At 41.8% G+C, this 16,818-nt stretch overlaps 2 protein-coding genes and 1 non-coding gene across 4 annotated transcripts in view; all 3 read right to left on the bottom strand.

Moving 5' to 3' along the window:
• The window catches only part of LOC115379092 (kinesin-like protein KIF20A), a 55,893-nt gene extending 53,405 nt beyond the window's left edge, over window positions 1-2,488 (bottom strand). The window contains exons 1-3 of one of the 2 annotated variants that reach the window (XM_030079772.1): window positions 2,240-2,488; window positions 1,898-1,996; window positions 834-953 (exon numbers count right to left, since the gene is read on the bottom strand). In XM_030079772.1, the coding sequence (XP_029935632.1) occupies window positions 834-953; window positions 1,898-1,996; window positions 2,240-2,344 (324 nt within the window). In that variant the 5' untranslated portion in view covers window positions 2,345-2,488. The remainder of the gene's footprint in view (window positions 1-833; window positions 954-1,897; window positions 1,997-2,239) is intronic. The other variant, XM_030079773.1, reaches the window with a different exon arrangement.
• Window positions 2,489-10,142: 7,654 nt separating this feature from the next.
• Window positions 10,143-13,284, bottom strand: rps20 (ribosomal protein S20). Its single transcript, XM_030079788.1, has 4 exons — window positions 13,128-13,284; window positions 11,397-11,496; window positions 11,140-11,213; window positions 10,143-10,364 (listed from the first exon to the last, which is right to left on the bottom strand). The coding sequence occupies exons 1-4, from the start codon at window positions 13,128-13,130 to the stop codon at window positions 10,182-10,184; spliced, it is 360 nt and encodes a 119-aa protein (XP_029935648.1). The 5' UTR covers window positions 13,131-13,284; the 3' UTR covers window positions 10,143-10,181.
• LOC115379333 (small nucleolar RNA U54) lies at window positions 11,276-11,343 on the bottom strand. The gene has a single exon (XR_003930240.1). It is a non-coding gene; the product is annotated as a small nucleolar RNA U54 (small nucleolar RNA).
• Window positions 13,285-16,818: the final 3,534 nt, after the last annotated feature.

The raw sequence follows: 16,818 nt of genomic DNA, 5'->3' as shown, positions 1-16,818 counted from the left end.
CCTGAAACACATAGGCACACCCAATAGGATGCTGCCAATAGGATGCTGCTTTAAGATTCATCACTGTGATGGAGTGGTGGAGTATTTTTAGTAGTGTTTTGTAGTGTTAATAAATAACTTTTTTGGAAGTATTTAATGTGTCCACTCTCACTGATTCCCGTTAACTAATTGCATGGCATTATGGTTTTAAAGAGTTGCACAGTTGGTATGCACATTTAAGAGAGCAAAAAGACCAGAAAGGTGTGCATTATCGAAGGTGGTGGGCTGGTCTGGTCCAAAATGCCCGGGCCGATTTTTTGTCCCAGTCCGCCCCTAGTGACAAGTCAAAAGGTCCGTGAATTGTCTCACACTGGCTTGAGAACTGATATGTTGTGCTGTGTAACCTAAAAGCAGAAATGACTAAAACAAACCTGAACATTTGAATTTGTGTTTCCTGTTGTGTTACATGACCACTACCAAAACTGAAATCTGGGGGTGCCTCAATGGCTCACTGGATAAGTGTGCGTACCATGTTCTGTGTACTGATCGCAGTAACCTGTGTTTTAATGCAACCTCAGGCCCTTTCCTGCATGGGACAGACCGTTCTACTCCATTCAATTTCTGTTCTTGCACACCCTAACCATTAGAATGATTGTGGTGGCTGCACATTATAGCACAATCCCTGTTGGCTGGAAATGAATGCCACAAAGTGTGCACCTGTCTAACATTAGCTAACACTGAAGGGATCAGGAGCTTAAGCGTGACCCTCAAGCAGTCAGACTGTAGTATATCTAGTCTTGTACAATCTAACTGGTCTTTGTATGAAATAAAAAGTAAAGTCCAGGGTTTCTCACCTGAGAGAACGTGAATTTGTGGCTTGGCAGGCCTATGCCCCTCTCACTGCTCTTCATGGTTGCAGACCCTTTTGGTGCATGCAGCATCACCGTCTGTCTGCTTTCAATCACTACACAACTCTGAGAAGAAGACAACTGGCAATATACTGAAACCTGAATGGAAACATTTACCCAGGCAAGGACAGATAGAGAGTTCTAGCATCCCATGATGGTCTAAATCAAGAGTTTTCAAAGTGGGGTCCATGATACTGTTTGAGGTGGTCCTAAGCAAAATAAGGAAACCTTTAATTTTACTGTCATTTAATTCACTAAAAATTGCTAAAATGCATTCTGGTTTCATTTCACCATGATTCATCGGTGTTCAAAAATGACAATACAATTTAAACTCTTTGAAAGCTAATTGACTTAATTTCAAAGGCCTGTGAAAAAAGGCAATTAGCACAAAATTGTCATGACATTGGTGAAAAAAAATTACCCGAAAATGAGCTGCCCTTATAACAATAATAATAATAAAAACAGATACTGCACATCAGCACAAAAAGCTATCAATGTAAAATAAGCTTTTAGCCTTCAAAAACCCATATCTGTTGCTCGTTAGCAATAGTGAATTTATCACTGAATGTGGGCTTTGGTCTCCAGAGCTTTTAAACTTTGTCTAAATCAGTCAGGCTAGTATCATGTAAGAAAGTATTACACTCATAGTAGTATGAATGTTTGTTGTGTAGAGTATTTTGCTCACTTAAGTCTAAGCAGGGGTTTTCATAGTGTCTGAGTTTCTGCTGTGGCCCTCCCCTCAGACAAAAAGCTACCACAGCACAGCTCATTTCCTTGAGCTCACTCTTAAAGTAAATTTACCCAGAACTCTTTTTATCCAAATGAAAGATGTTTAGGCTATTGCATGGCATGATTCCTTTTAAACTAAGAAAACTACTTTTAACAAGTTTTTTTTGCACTGACAGCAATGCTTTGAAAACCTCTGGCCATATCTAGTTTGATCTAGACTATTTTTGAATTGACAACTAGGCTGACTGGTATCACCTGTCAAATTGAATGCTGTGCTGTACCTGGTCCTCGTTGTCAGCAAGTTCCTCTTTGGAGAAGGGCCTGACTCTCAGGTAAACCCTCAGACTCTGTTGCTGCTCCGCTCTGCCTGGCATTTCCTTCTAGAAAAACCCATGACAACAGGTAGACCAAAGCCAAACAAAACCAGAGCAGGCCAGGTTGTTCAGGGTCATGTCAGTTCTGAGTAATTAGTAAGATGGTCAGCTTAACCTGGACATACATTCTAATTCACCACTCCTGCTCTTGAAAATGTGATGTACAAGAAGTTATTCAAAATGTTAAAAGGCGAGCTGTTGGACAGACATTTAAAAGCTTCAAGAAGCTGAATGTTAACATCATATTACCTCTGCATGTAAAATGCTGGCAGGCAGATCAACACATGTGGAGTCCACAGCAACAGGCTGCATCTGGACTGTTTGTTCATTGGTCAAATCACTAGGTGTAGTCATCTCAAGACAAGACAGCTCAGAAAAGTCTCTGTTGATTAATGTGCCTGATTCAGCTCATGAATCTGTGGCTGTATACAAGAAGCTGGTTTGGAAAATGACTTCTAAGCAGTCCCTCTGGCAGAGCTGCAGGTTAGTCTGCTGACAAAATCCATCTGGTTTAATTGAAAACAGGTGAGAAGCCAGGCAAATCACCAGGAGTAACCAATCAGCGGGGACAGGGGGAGGGGGCATCATTGCACCAAGGCTGTACCTAATTCTGGGGCTGCAGCCTTCCCTGGCTGCATTTGAAGGCCGACTGCGCTAGTGATGGGTCGGTCACGAACGAACCGGCTCTAAGAGCCGGCTCTTTGAAGTGAACGACGGGAGCCGGCTCCCGTTTTTTTTTCGGGAGCGATTGGTTATTTTTTTTTTTTGCGAAAGCCGCACGTGATTGGTCAAGATGTGGGGTGCCGTCTGTCTGCGCTGAGCGCTTCACCCCGGACCGGCAGTTACACACACACACACATGAACAGGAGAACAGGAGGGAGAGAGACGAGAGAGAAAGAGAGCGAGGGGCCAGGAGAGACAACATGAACGCGCTGGAAAGGTGGAGTTAAGAAAATGAGTGACAGCAGGAAAAGGAGTAAAATATAGATCCAGTTCAGTTTTATTGACAATACAAAGGCAGAGTGTAGAATCTGCAAGAAAAACATCTCTTATCGAGCCGGCTCCACTAACAACCTGCACAGGCACATGACAACTGTCCACCCATCAGTGCAATGGGAAGAAAAAACACAAGCAGTTGAACCTGATATTGATGAAGGTGAAGTGTGTCTACTGCTGCTGCTGCAGTGTGTACAGCAATTCAATTCAACTGTAAATAGTTAAGTTTGTTTTTGTATTTTATAATATATGTTTTGTAGCACTATGTAGAGTGAATAAATAAAGGCATATTTATATAATAATCATATATAAATAATAATAAAAAAACACAACGCATGTTTTTTTTTTTACATTAGTAATTCATTTTGCGCATAATTTTACATTATTGTTGGTAATAAATTAATTTAAGCAACAAAAAATCTGAAGAGCCGCTTGGGAGCCGAAAGAGCCGGCTCTTTTTAGTGAGCCGAGCCAAAAGAGCCGGTTCTCTAAAAAGAGCCGGAATTCCCATCAGTAGACTGCGCCACTGTGGCGTGTCTGTGCTGTCCCATTTTAAATCATTTCAAAGGATACCTAAAACGCAGGTAGTGATGGGACGTTTGAAGCTGAGGCTTCAAGGCGTGTACAGAGTATGAAGGGGGCGTGTCTGACGAAGCCCCGCTTCGAGGCTTGCATTGTTTTGCTGAAAACCACGTGACCAATTACAAACGAGGCCTCGCGTTACACAGGTAACGTGACTGGTTCATTTTGCGTGTCGTTTTTTAAAATAAAAGCACGACAAAACCGCGATGCTTTGTCGGTTGTAGTAGGTGGTATTTTGGTTCGCGTGTTTGTAGCAGTTTGTATTATAATCAGTAGTGGTAGTCGTTGAAAGCATACGGTTAGTTACTCACTTAGTTAGTTAGTTAGTTGCAGTAGACTTCTACTGCAACTAACTAACTAACTAACTAAGTGGTACTAGTAGTACCAGTAGTTAGGAATCACCTCAAACCAGAAACAGTGGAAAAAAAGTCATGTTCTTAAATAAAAATGATTACCCTCTCACCTCCCTGCCCCCTCCTAACATACTGTCACCTAAGCACTGCACTTCCAACACACAACACCTAATGTGTTCAATAAATAATAAACACTGATGGCCATGAAAAGCACAAACCAAAATGGGAAAGAAGGTATAGAAAATGTTTATTAGGAATAAAAAGGGAGAGCAGACTTGTATAAAATACTTTAGACTTAATTGTTATTGTACAGGGATTAAACACTATTCCATATTGTGATAACATCCATCCATTCATTTTCTGTCACTGCTTAATCGCACTCGTCATTGTGTTAACATTTGAAATCTATTTAAATGACTTGGCTGTCATAGTTTAACTCTAGCAGCAGATGGGGCTAGTGAGCTCTGAATGAAGCTTCGAGTAGTGAACCTTAGGGCAAAGCAATGGGCCGGAAAGCCTCATTGCTTCATGAAGCTTCATTTTCCCATCACTATCATACGGCTGGATGGGCTCTATGCACACATTGCTCCCGCATTTCACCTCAGAACGCACGTCGACTTCCAGTCACACAAGCGACCGCTGTTCGGTACAGAGAAGTGAAGACAGTCAGACAAGCCTGCATTTTGAATCCTGCCTAGTAATGTCAATAAAATGCATGCTGCGGTGGGACATCAAATAAATTACACTTTTGCTGCTTCGTCACGAAAATCTCTGTACAGACTCCTGGACGGCCAGACTGTCGTCAAAACGTATGGATCAACACCGTTAATAACTTGCAGTTTCTCTGTGTCCCTTTGCTTCGCGTTTAATTTGAGTTTGTCAAAGTAGGGTCCTCCTTCAATTGCCTTTTCCTTCTCCATCTCTTTTTCTTCTTGTTCCTCTCCCCTAGCTCTTATTCTTTCTCATGTTCTTTTTTTTTTTCGTTTTCCCAATACAATCCTTTTGTTTACATTCACGTTCCTTCAAAAATGGCGCAGACGCCCCACAATGCAAAGCGGCGTGACGTAACTAACTTCAAATTCTTTATAGAAGCTCCAGAAACTAGCTAGACAGCCCGGCCACAGAGCCGCGGTGAGCCGGCTGGAGCTCTGCCAGGAGACAAGAGGTTTGTATTTCCCTAGCAATTCGTCTGTGTAGCCTGAACTCATGGGTTATATTTAATATGACGCGTTTGTCAGTACCGTCAACCTAACATGACTGTGTTGTTTTTGTTGTTGTGCAGCTGTATTTGGCACTTTTAGCCCACAACGAATTTCCTTCGGGACATATATCTGATATCTGAACTAATCTAATCTGACTGTCCTGACCAGACCAAGCCCACACCCGAGAGAGAGAGAGAGAGAGAGAGAGAGAGAGAGAGAGAGAGAGAGAGAGAGAGAGAGAGAGAGAGAGAGAGAGAGAGAGAGAGAGAGAGAGAGAGAGAGAGAGAGAGAGGGCTGCCCTGCAGTCTAAAATCTGTTAGGTCTGCATGTCTTTTGTCATCTTCTCAGCGTGTTGCTGATCCAGAGTGCAGCAGCAGCAGCAGCAGCAGCAGCAGCAGCAGGAGAGTTGTCTGCAGCCTCCATGTGCAGCGAGCAGGCAGAGCAGCAGTTGAAGGGTTTCTCTCAGAGCAACATGGATGTTGATGCCTCCCCTGCAAAGCCTGAAGCTGCTTTCAGATCAGCTTTGGACAAGCACCATGAAGAGCTGCAAATTTTGTTTCATTTATGCATTGTTATTAATATTCTGCTCACTTTAAATTACTTATCTCAGTGTTTATTACCATCTATGTTTATGTATTATTGCTATTATTATGCACATGATGCATTTTTAAAGGCTTACTTACTTACTTAAGTACAAATAAGTGGGAGATCTGGCATTATGAAAACCATGGGATATTGAGTTCTTATTATTCTGTAACAATTTAATATTATTGATATATATAGATATAGATATATATAGATATAGATATATAGATATAGATATATCGGACCCAGTGGAAAACGGCCGCTCAAGCTGAAGCCTGTTTCCCTTGAGACCGCCCACAAGCTCTTCGATTGGCTCTCCCGTTTCGTGCTAATCTGTGATTGGCCGTCCCCGCTGTCACTCCATCTGGTTGTAAACAGCGCCTGGACTTGCTCACCGGTGAAAAAAAAGGGGAGGAAAAGCGTTGCGCATCACCGGTGTTTAGCTTGTTAGCCAGGAGTCCATCTTCATCTGCCACTGTAAGTCCAATGATCGAAGACAACATATGTTTGGAAGCTTTGGCTAAGTTGATTATGTTAAATGTTAATAGTTAACCACTGCGAATTTCCTGCGGGATGAATAAAGTATCTATCTATCTATTTTGTGGTCTTTGAGTCAAATTGACCCGTGTTCACTTTTCTTTTATATTTAAGATTTGATTTTCTTCCATATAACTGCCTGAAAATGGCAGATGGTTCTCTGTGACACTCACTTCAAATAAAATTGATGATCACTACTTGCATTGAATTATGGATTTTTTTTTATTTATTTTATTTTTTTTTTTTTTTCAATTTCTCCCCTCCCGTGATATTCCCTGGTCAATTTGATCCGTCCATCACTGGGTGGTGCTGGGTGGTGGTCCAAACATTTGAAATGATTTCATTTCATTTTCACATATACCAGTCTGCGATAATTGATCCATGCCTGAGTTTAACTATAGTCAAAATAATTCAGAATTTCTGCTTATTTTTACTCAAAAATGAGGTATAATTTTATGTAAATTAGGTCTATTGACCATACATTCCAAAAATAAGTGTAAAATTGGTGGTAATGAGTTGGAGTGAAGTTGACTAACAAGGTCAAACAGAATTGGGTGATAATTTTATGCTATATGCTTTACAACCAGTCAAACCACAAAGGGAACAGTGAATGAATGAAAAGTAACAATAGAAAACTAGAAGAACTACTAGAAAACACAGTGAACTGAAAGAGTTTGAGTTTTACTAAAAAGTTTATTATTATTATTATTATTATTATTATTATTATCGTATGCCTGTGTCTGTGAAATTTCTGTATGACAACTTTGTATTTAAAAGCCTCTAGGCTGTAGTATATTTTGAACTTCATTATTGCTTTGAGGTGTAGGGTAGATGTCATGGCACTGTTGAAGCAGTTCAAGCACCCCCCCCCCCCCCCCCCCCCCCCCCCCTGCCCTTCGCATGCCAGTTGTGCAACTTCCAAGTTGTGCAACTTCCAAGCTTCCAAGTCGCTATATTAGTGCAGCCTATGTTTAAAATGTTACCCATCATTTGAAGAGGTAAAAGCACATGTAGCCTATGTGTTAACTGTGCTGATAAATCAGACATAGTTTATTGTTTGTTTGTGTTTTTTCAATAATATGGCAACTTTTATTCAACTTATGACTTAAAACTCATTTGTGTAGGCCTATGGTACAAATCTTGGAAACAGTGTTTAACAATAACAGTTTTTTTCATAGTGGACATTGAATGTATTGCAGTACCCCTATAATTAATGGTCCATGTAAAGTAATGTCCTGCTCAGACAGCTCTTCGGCTACAATCGCAAGGAGAATGGCCCTCTCGGCTTCCATACTTGCAATGCTTGCGTAATGCAACAGGTTGTTCAAAGCTTTATCGTTTCCGTTAGCTTGACGTTACACACCGGTACGTCTGCGCTGAATGCACCCCAGGGGTCCGTTTCACGAAGCAGCTTCAACAAACTCCGAGTCTTACCCCGAACTCTGAGTTAATGTACTCTGAAATAGGAAACTCTGAGTTTTCGGTTCCAGAACAGCTGGGGTGTATTCAGCGCAGACGTACCGGTGTGTAACGTCAAGCTAAAAAAAAAAAAAAAAACATGTTCAAACTCGCTCTATGAATGCATTAAGATTTCCATTTCAACTGGGGTAAAAAACGCAGCCTGACGCTTCCCCGCTGCCATGGTGACTCGTCAAATCGGGGCTCCATTGACGCTGTCTATTTATAGCTGTGGTGCTCTAGAGTGCCTGGAGAGAGAGAGAGTGGCGACCATAGACATATACCCTGCGTTCCAAATCACATACTTATACTTTTTACTTTTAGTATGTACTGCAGCTGCCCTTACAAAGTATGTAATTTAGTAGGCCTATTAAATATGCATGCATATGCATACTATTGGGACACACTACATACATCGTCCCTGAAGTCCGCCCCTCTTGCTCACTTCCGCCGCCGTCTGTAGCGGCAAATTTGTATGTTGTTGTCAAAACGCCAAAACTCGCCTGTTGACTGAATGAATGAGGAAGTTAAATACGGTGTGTGGCTGAAAGAGGGCGGATATATCTGCAGCCTGCAGAAAAACCTGGTCCCGACCAGGTTAGTTTCATGGAGTCTGTTACTGCGGTAACTGACCGAGAGCTTCAGTTCCCTCCCTCTGTGAAACAGGCTAGTTACCCCTCTTTCTCTGCTTTGAGTTACCTCCCTTTGTGAAACGGAAAACTCAGAGTTTTCCCCATTTCAGAGTTAACAGACTCAGAGTTTTCACTAAACCTGCTTTGTGAAACGGACCCCAGACCGTCCCATTTCAGAGTCCGCTTGTTTCAGCCTTCATGGCCTTCAGAGGAAGGCTGCAGCCCCTGAATTGAGACACAGCCCAAGTCTGCCTGGCTTTTTTTTTTAATGGTGTGATGTCCTGTTTAATTTTTACTACAGAATACTTCTTGAATCAAGAGATTCAAGAAGTATTGAATCAAGAGAAGTATCTCTGACTTATATCTCACCCTTACAAACACCCAGGGCCAAAACCACCATTTCAACATTGGCGGGGACAGATATTGAATTTGCTATTGAATTGCTAATATATTCCAGCAATATTGGGGGGGACATGTCCCCCCAATGTATATGGACGTTTGGTCCCTGCAAACACCCCATGTAACACACACACATACACACACAGAGAGTAGCCTACCTTTCAGATCACGAGCCAAGAAGCTTTATATCCGAGTTTTGGCTTACAGCAAATTTAGTGCTTGTTTCCAATGTCTAATTTTTTTCCCACCCCATTAGTCGTTTTTTGATGTGGATATCATTTCTGAAAGACATACACTGCAAATATACACGTTTGTATTTTTTTTTCTCCCATTTTCTTTTTACATGTTTTCATACAGAACACAACTACATCAGTTTTTTTCCCCTTTGTTACATGTTGTACTACTGTAATGTGGATCAGTTTATCCTTATTTTCTGCTACAATGTTCAGTTGCTCTGTAGTGTAGCCATGGATGCTGGTGTCGGGGTGAAAAGTGTAGTAAGCACAAAGATCAAACCACAGGGGTAATATTCATCGGTGGTTACTCCAGAAATTTCATGTTGCCCCTTGGTATCCATTTTATATCAACCATGAAAATGCAGGAATGAAAACCTTGGAATGAAAACATGTCGGACTACAGTCTTCGGAGCAGACCTGAACCCAAGCGGGGTAAATCTGGTCTCTGACAATAAGTGACTAGGGTGGGGTCAACTGTAAACCTTAACCATCAGCAGCCCAACTTACCTATGCTGTTTGAAACCCATTTAACATTTTTCTGTACTGCCAACAGGTATGGTGTTTGTTTTTACAACTTCACAATAGGTCATTTTTCCTTATTTTACTAATGTTCAACAGCAAAGACCTGGGTAAGCAGTTAGCAGTGTCACACCAACATCCAAAACCCAACCCTGCAAATATTTACAAGCTTTTTTCCCCATAGAACTTGAGCTGGAATACAACAGGAATTGAAATCAACATAGCAGGATGGTCAGAATGTCAGCCATTTTTATATGTATCATTGCTGTTGCAATGTGGCTAACAATACTTGCTTTTGCAGAAACATTCAAGAAGCAGGTGAGAATGGAGAGGTAACTATGTGCCTTAGCTGCTAGAGGGGAACTGGGTATTGTTGGACCAAGTGGTGGCATCTGTTAATGTTGATTACTGCTTCTAGCAAGCAGCCACAGCACAAAATCACTTCTCAAGCTAGTGAAACTTTATAGCCTGACTAATGTGTGCTGTCACCACACCACAATCTAGCCACAACTGCAATTTTATTCTGTACCAGCCAAATGACCAATGCTAACTGCACCATGACCACTGTACTCCACTGAAGTTGTGCCTTTTTGATTGTCAAAGTATTACATGTTTTCCAACTTGTGTCAGCACTGCCAATAATCACACAACTGTTTCCTTGTTCTCTTTCTTTATTGTATTACTCGTTTGCTTTAAGCGTCTGCAATGGTGACCTCAACTTCCACACCCGGCTCGATGCTGATGGAGGTGATCTGCTTGACGATCTCTGACGGGCTGTGCAGGTCAATCAGACGCTTGTGGATCCTCATCTGGAAGCGGTCCCAGGTCTTGGAGCCCTCACCACAGGGAGTCTTCCTGGTGGTGATTCGCAGAGTCTGGAGGGGATGGGACAAGAGTGTTACTTCCATCAGAGCAGAAAACCTCAAACAGCATTTACATCACGAGTCAAAGAAAAACAAAAAATGTCATGCAAGGCCATCATATGCCCCTTTTTCACCAACAAGAACCTGGTGCTAGAGCCGTTGCTTAACTGGTTCCAACAAAGAGCCGGCTTGCTTTTCCACTGGCCAAGAGCCAACCGCAGCCAAGTCAGACCCACGTCATTACGTCAGTGTAAAACATGATGATGTGGGTGTGCGAGACGCTCGCTCGGAATCACAATAACCAACATGGATGACAAATGGACGTAGTGATGCAAATACTGCTTGTGTCTTTACAAGCCTACACTGCAATCCAGAGGCAAAAAAAACGCATTTATCGCTGGCTACCAGTCGTATTCATGGCCGGAACGAATGACTATGTTTAGCTATACGTTTATAGTGTTCGCTGTTCCCGTTTGGGTCTGTAACCCCGCCCACCAATGACGTGGTGGGTCATGTCATTGGTTCTTTCTCTGGCCCACGCGCTCTGTTTAGCCCCTGCTCAGAGTTGGTGCTTGCCTGGAACTGGTTTGGAACCTGTTTAGCTCGTGCTTGGGTGGTGGATAAACAAAGGACCGGTGCTAAGTCAGGCACTGGCTCTGAACCAGCCCTGGAACCGCTTTGGTGGAAAAGGGGTAATATACATCCCATCACATGTGGACAATACTTCCTTAACACCACCCAATATATCAATAATAATAAAAAAAAAATAATCCATATATCTCAGTACCTTGGTTGGCATGCGGACTGGTCCCTTCACCTTCAGGTTCTTCTCCTTGGCTCCCCGGATCAAGTCTGCACAGACTGAGGGTCACAAAAAAACTTTCAAAACTAGTAACTAGCAGCTAGGTCAGTGTACATTCAAATCCTGGCTCAGAATAGCGTATAAAGTCATCAGGGTTAATCAATATAATATTTCTATCCTCATAGCTCAGGTCAGTACTCAAACTATTTCCACAGTTTACTATTCTGAAATTAATTCATTACCCTTCTCCAGAGATTTGACGTTGCGGCTGGTCAGAGTGATGCGGATGCGGTGGATGGCCACCTCGGTCTCAACAGGAGCTTTCCCACTGTCCTTGAAAGCCTGCGTTTGTGCAAGTAACAGGACATTTATCAAAAAGCTGAAACCCCTTTTCCAAAATCACATTTCCTTGACCTGAACAAACTGAAATGATTCGTCAGACAGAAAATGTATATTCTAGTCATTTATCACATAAAGATCCCAAACATTTGCTGACTGCAGCTGAAATATTTTCTTACTAGTCTCTGTTTATATCATAAATTTAACACCTTGTTTTTTTGGGTACTAGTCAGACTTGGGAAGCAATCTGAAGACACCACTTTTGGCTTACTTTATTATTTTATAATTATTTTTAACACTACACAGTACAGACTAAATGATTTGACAACCAAAATGAAAAAAAAAAAAAAAAAAAAAAACTATTGACAATGAAAATAGTTGTAGGCCGAGAACAAACTGATGTAGCTGTACTGCTTTGGATTTCATTAAAAAAAAAAAATGCCAAGTGTTGAATAATTCATCAATACGTGTGACAGGTAGTTCAGCAGTCCTATTTTCCGGATATTCAAAAACAACATCATGTTAGTTTGTACAAAAGTGTTACTTTTCCCCTTTAAGATAATCTCCACTTAATTTTAGTCTAACATAAACATTTAGCCAGATTCAAGATTGTTTGGTGCGATAACCATTTCCGCACCCTTCTAGCTACATATCTAAAGATAAATCATGTTGTGACACTTCGATTTTAAACTTAAATTTAGTTACACTCGTGGTTCTCATTTTGATTTGACTTTAGTCCAGGGGTGTCAAACTGGTGCCATGGAGGGCCAAGAGGCTGCAGGTTTTCATTCCAACCAACAACTCCACCAGGTGATTTCACTGATTAGTCCCGCCTCTCTGTTTGGAGGTAGGGTGATCAGTGAAATCACCTGGAGGAGTTGTTGGTTGGAATGAAAACCTGCAGCCTCTTGGCCCTCCATGGCACCAGTTTGACACCCCTGATTTAGTCCCTACGTCGATTGGAAGCGTCAGAGCACCACAGGAGCATCAACAGCGGCTAATGTTTATTAACAGGCGCCGCATCTCCAAGTCAACATTTCACTACAATGACGTCTTTACTGACTGCTTAGAACAACGTATAGTGTGTAAAGCATGCTCCTGGATGCAATGTGACTTCTTGTATCGTCATAGTAGGGGACACCACGTGTTCAGCTAATGTTAGCAGACCTGCTCTCGACTCAAAAGTAGTTTTCAGCATGCTACCTTATTCCCAATGAAACGGCCAGGGACCTTAAACGAATCATGGAAGCTATAACGTTGGTAGTCCAAACTTTTATAAGTTTAGAGTTAAGAACTCACTCTATAAAACTGTTCGGTGAGTTTGCTTAGGTGTGGCAGCTGAAGCTACTTCTTCAAGACGTAGCTGTGAACTTTAGAATAAATGGTGGTGGTAAGCGTATGACGAATTGAGGACAGTCTAACAATTAATATGGGCTTTCACATGCCGCCAGGCAGCTTTCATCAGCGAAAAGCAGGTAGACATAACAGTCGGGATTTGAAATACTGTCTGGAGGGATATTGGCAACATACGGCTAGCATACCGCCTCTGTAGCTGTTCGAAGACTAGATAATCGCAACTGTACACTGAACCTTAAAAACAACAATTTTTACAGCTATGACCAAGCTGCACTTACCATTATTGGTTACTTTTAACCCTGGCCGACTTATTCGGAAGAAAATCAAGCGAACAGCGGTGAGCCAGGAATAGACACCAACAACGTGGTTAACGCTAAAAGAAAAGGACGAATAGAGGCCCGTTTCGCATTATGTACCACTCATCCGGGTTCTCCCCCCTTCTTCTTCGTTAGTACTATTACGACTGAGCCCTATTGAACAGCGCCGTTCAGTGGGTGGAGTAAATGCGCTGATTTGGTTTGGACTTAGGGACTCACTTAATGTTCTAAACTGGCAGCAATTGTTTCTAATAAACAGTAATGCAAAATTAAATAACTACAACAGCCATAGTTATAGTCATAGATGTGTTTAAAAATGATACACAGTCTATGTTTGTCCCAGTTTAAAAAACAAAAATAGCAATAACTATAAACCAAAGAAATAGGTCTACTGGGATAAGAGATGAACATCAAGCCAGAAGTTCCTGTTATGATACACAAATGTATATTGCTTTCTTAGCAAAATACTGGATGCACAGCTCTGGCTGTTCTATTTTCTGTAATTCTCAAGGACAGAGTGTCATCTTAGTGTCATTCAATAGCCTTCTCAGCCTCTTGGTGTACTTTAGATTCTGACAAATGCTGTTAAAATAAAATTAAAAAAAAAAAAAAAAAAAAAAAAAAAAAAAAAACTTGACTCTTGCTAATACTAACTTACTGATTTTTAGGAATCATCACTAACAAAGCCTTTTCATTGTCACAATGTGAATGTCACACCGAGTGATATTGTGTCACACCACCGGATGAAGCACACGACACCACAGTTTGTCAGTGCAAAAATGCGTATTTTTCAGTTCAAGAAAAATCATTCAAAAATGTGGAACATTGTGCCACTAAACACTGTAGAGAAAACATTTTCATTTGAACTGATTTCATCTATTACAAATTTAAATTCATAAATTTGTTAAAAATCATCTCAGTCTTTCTTGTTATGTCACCTGAAGATTTCATGTCTGTGTAATGAGCTGCAACAACTGTCTGCTACCCCTCCCTAACAGACAGACCCTCCCACCTCCCTTTCATCCCCCCTTTCTCTACCTTTCTTCTTGTCACTGTCTCAGTTCTCCTTTTTCTTTATTCTGTCTGTTCCCTCTCCTACCCTGTCTCCTCCCCCATTCCTCTCCTCTCTTCTCTTCTCTCCTCTCCTTCTCTCCTTTACTGTCCTCCTCGCCTATCTTCTCATCCTCATCCTCATAGTCATATTTTAAGAGCATGGCAAACCGATTGCATGGCATAGTCCATGAGCCAAGACCCCAAAATTGACCCCTGACAACCGAACGGGTGGGCAATTTCTAGTTTGTTTTTTTGACTTGCTACACATCTGTAGTTCACATTTTCGCATGATAGCCTTTGCAGACTGGCAGCTTAGTGATGGTTATCATGCATTGAATATATGGACCCCTACAGCAGAAATCAGAGGACTTCGTATAGTACATGTTTGGTATTATGAGGTTTGTTGACTTCTTGTGGACTACTCTGGCTGCCTAAATCAATCCAATATATTCTCAAGATATAAGAGAACTGAAACAATGGTATTGTTGGTTGCCCAGATCATATTTGTGGCTGTTAAAACCTTCTTTATTGAAATTTTGCATTGGCAGAAATCGATTGTTACATGTTTGCAACTTGCACAGGTTGGTACATTTCAAGCCACTGCTCATGCACTGGCACTCTGGTGTTATAATTGGCCTTATAGTTCATGTCTCTTGCAGTATTCAATGCATGTTAAAGTTCAATGCTTCTTGTATTATTCAGAACAGCTTGGCTATTAGCAGAAGGTAAACAAAGCTGGAACCAGACATATTTTCTCTTATCTTATTTGTTAGGTCTATTGCATTAGATACACGCCCAATCAACATACATACACATAGCATCATACATTCCGAGATCAAGGCATGGACAGTGGTTGGCCTGTCCATGTCCGGTAACTGGCCAATTACTCTCGGTTGCGTTTAAAGTCCAACCTATGTACGGGGCAGGCCCAAGCCCAAGAACATAAATATGTATCATTTCCTGATATCGACACTCATTCTGACTGAGATCCTGCGAGAGCTCTGTCACACTGAGACCAGCGCTGCTTTGCTTTACATGTGACCAAATAAATATTATATCTGAGAAGCTGAAGATTGACTCCGGTCTGTCCTTGGGCATTCAACAAAAGAATCGGGTCCTAACACTGGGAGCTTGCATCTACGACTGCAGGTGAGAGCAATCGACCCCAAGAGGATGACCTTGACATGTTGATCACAGATGCAGACCTGACTGACTCTGAAAGTGAGGAATGACCTTGAGTAGGGATTGAACTCTCATGTTTGAAATACTGTAGGCTACTAGTGTGCTTCACATTCTTTGTCACATAAGAAGGATCTTGGTCTGTATTGTTCTTGTTCTTTTTTCTAATTATTGTTTCAAAAGTAAGTCCTCTGGTTAATGCTACAGGGGTCCATATATTCAATCCATGATAACCATCACTAAGCTGCCAGTCTGCAAAGGCTATCATGCCAATAAATAATGTTGACATATATAGGAAGAGGAAAAAAGCAACTAGAAATTTCCCACCTTTTCGGTTGTGATCGGTGGTCTGGCTCATGGACTAACTTGGGCCATCAAGTGAGAAGGAAAATTAGACCCCTGATCCGACTGAATAATTGTGGGGATGCCAAACACAGGTATAAATTGTTACAAGGCCTTAACCACAGACCTTGCAATTATTGCCCTTAATGGATAAGCGGCCAGCTAGCAAGTGCTATGGCACATAATAGTCAACAAATACTGACTGCCAGATCTGGAACGGGGCAGTGGCCTACACAATCAATAAGGTACTCAAATGGCTGACTAATAGCCGGAAGAGGCTGCAATGGAGCTCGTTTAATGACTTGATTGGGCTTACCTGTTAGCCGACAAGTGCTACAGTTTTTAATGTGCTAAGAAACATCCTTCTTTAGTCATGGCCAAAAGAAGTGTGGCAAAATCCTATCATAAGTTTTCTGGACACCCAAGTGACCTGACCCCTAATGAGCAAGCTTTAGCACGTGCTTTCGAAAATTGGATGGAATTACAAACTGAAAAATGGGATCCCAACAAAATCCTCATCATGGGCCAACCACATTCTCATCAAAATCCCATCCAGAACAAAGTAACCACATGTCACACTTTTGACCTCACCAGCGTGTCCAGCACAGACGCGAGTAGCAGCCTTTCCAGCAGCTCCGTCCTACTCCATGTGAATTTTCCTCGGGATGAATAAAGTATCTATTTATCTATCTAGCTGACTGTACAGACCAAAACAGCTCCTTCAACAATGGGTCAGCCCTCTGTTCACTCTGTAACTCACTGTGAGATACCAACAAAGGAAACTCAGGCAAACATGGCAAGACAGTCTCACCTTCCCCATCTACCCCCTTAGACTCCGCCTGAGTCTTTGATCGTGTAACTGCACAGACAGGGAAAACATCAGGAAACCGCACAGCACTTTCATCAAGTTCTTCTGATCTAGCAGGAGACAGAGCGACAACTGGTGGTGGTGGCACTGAGTCCCAAACTCAACTACCAGCCAAGTTGTTCCCCAAAATCATGTTGGTAATGCTGGCCTAACTCCAACATGCACCCTCCCCTGCACCAATTCACAGTCCAAGTTCATTTGATGCACTGG

The sequence above is a fragment of the Myripristis murdjan genome, chromosome 20 (genome assembly GCF_902150065.1).
Source record: "Myripristis murdjan chromosome 20, fMyrMur1.1, whole genome shotgun sequence".
Lineage (NCBI taxonomy): Eukaryota > Metazoa > Chordata > Actinopteri > Holocentriformes > Holocentridae > Myripristis > Myripristis murdjan.
Note: the sequence above shows the minus strand (reverse complement) of the source record. Positions and strands in the feature narration are given on the sequence as shown.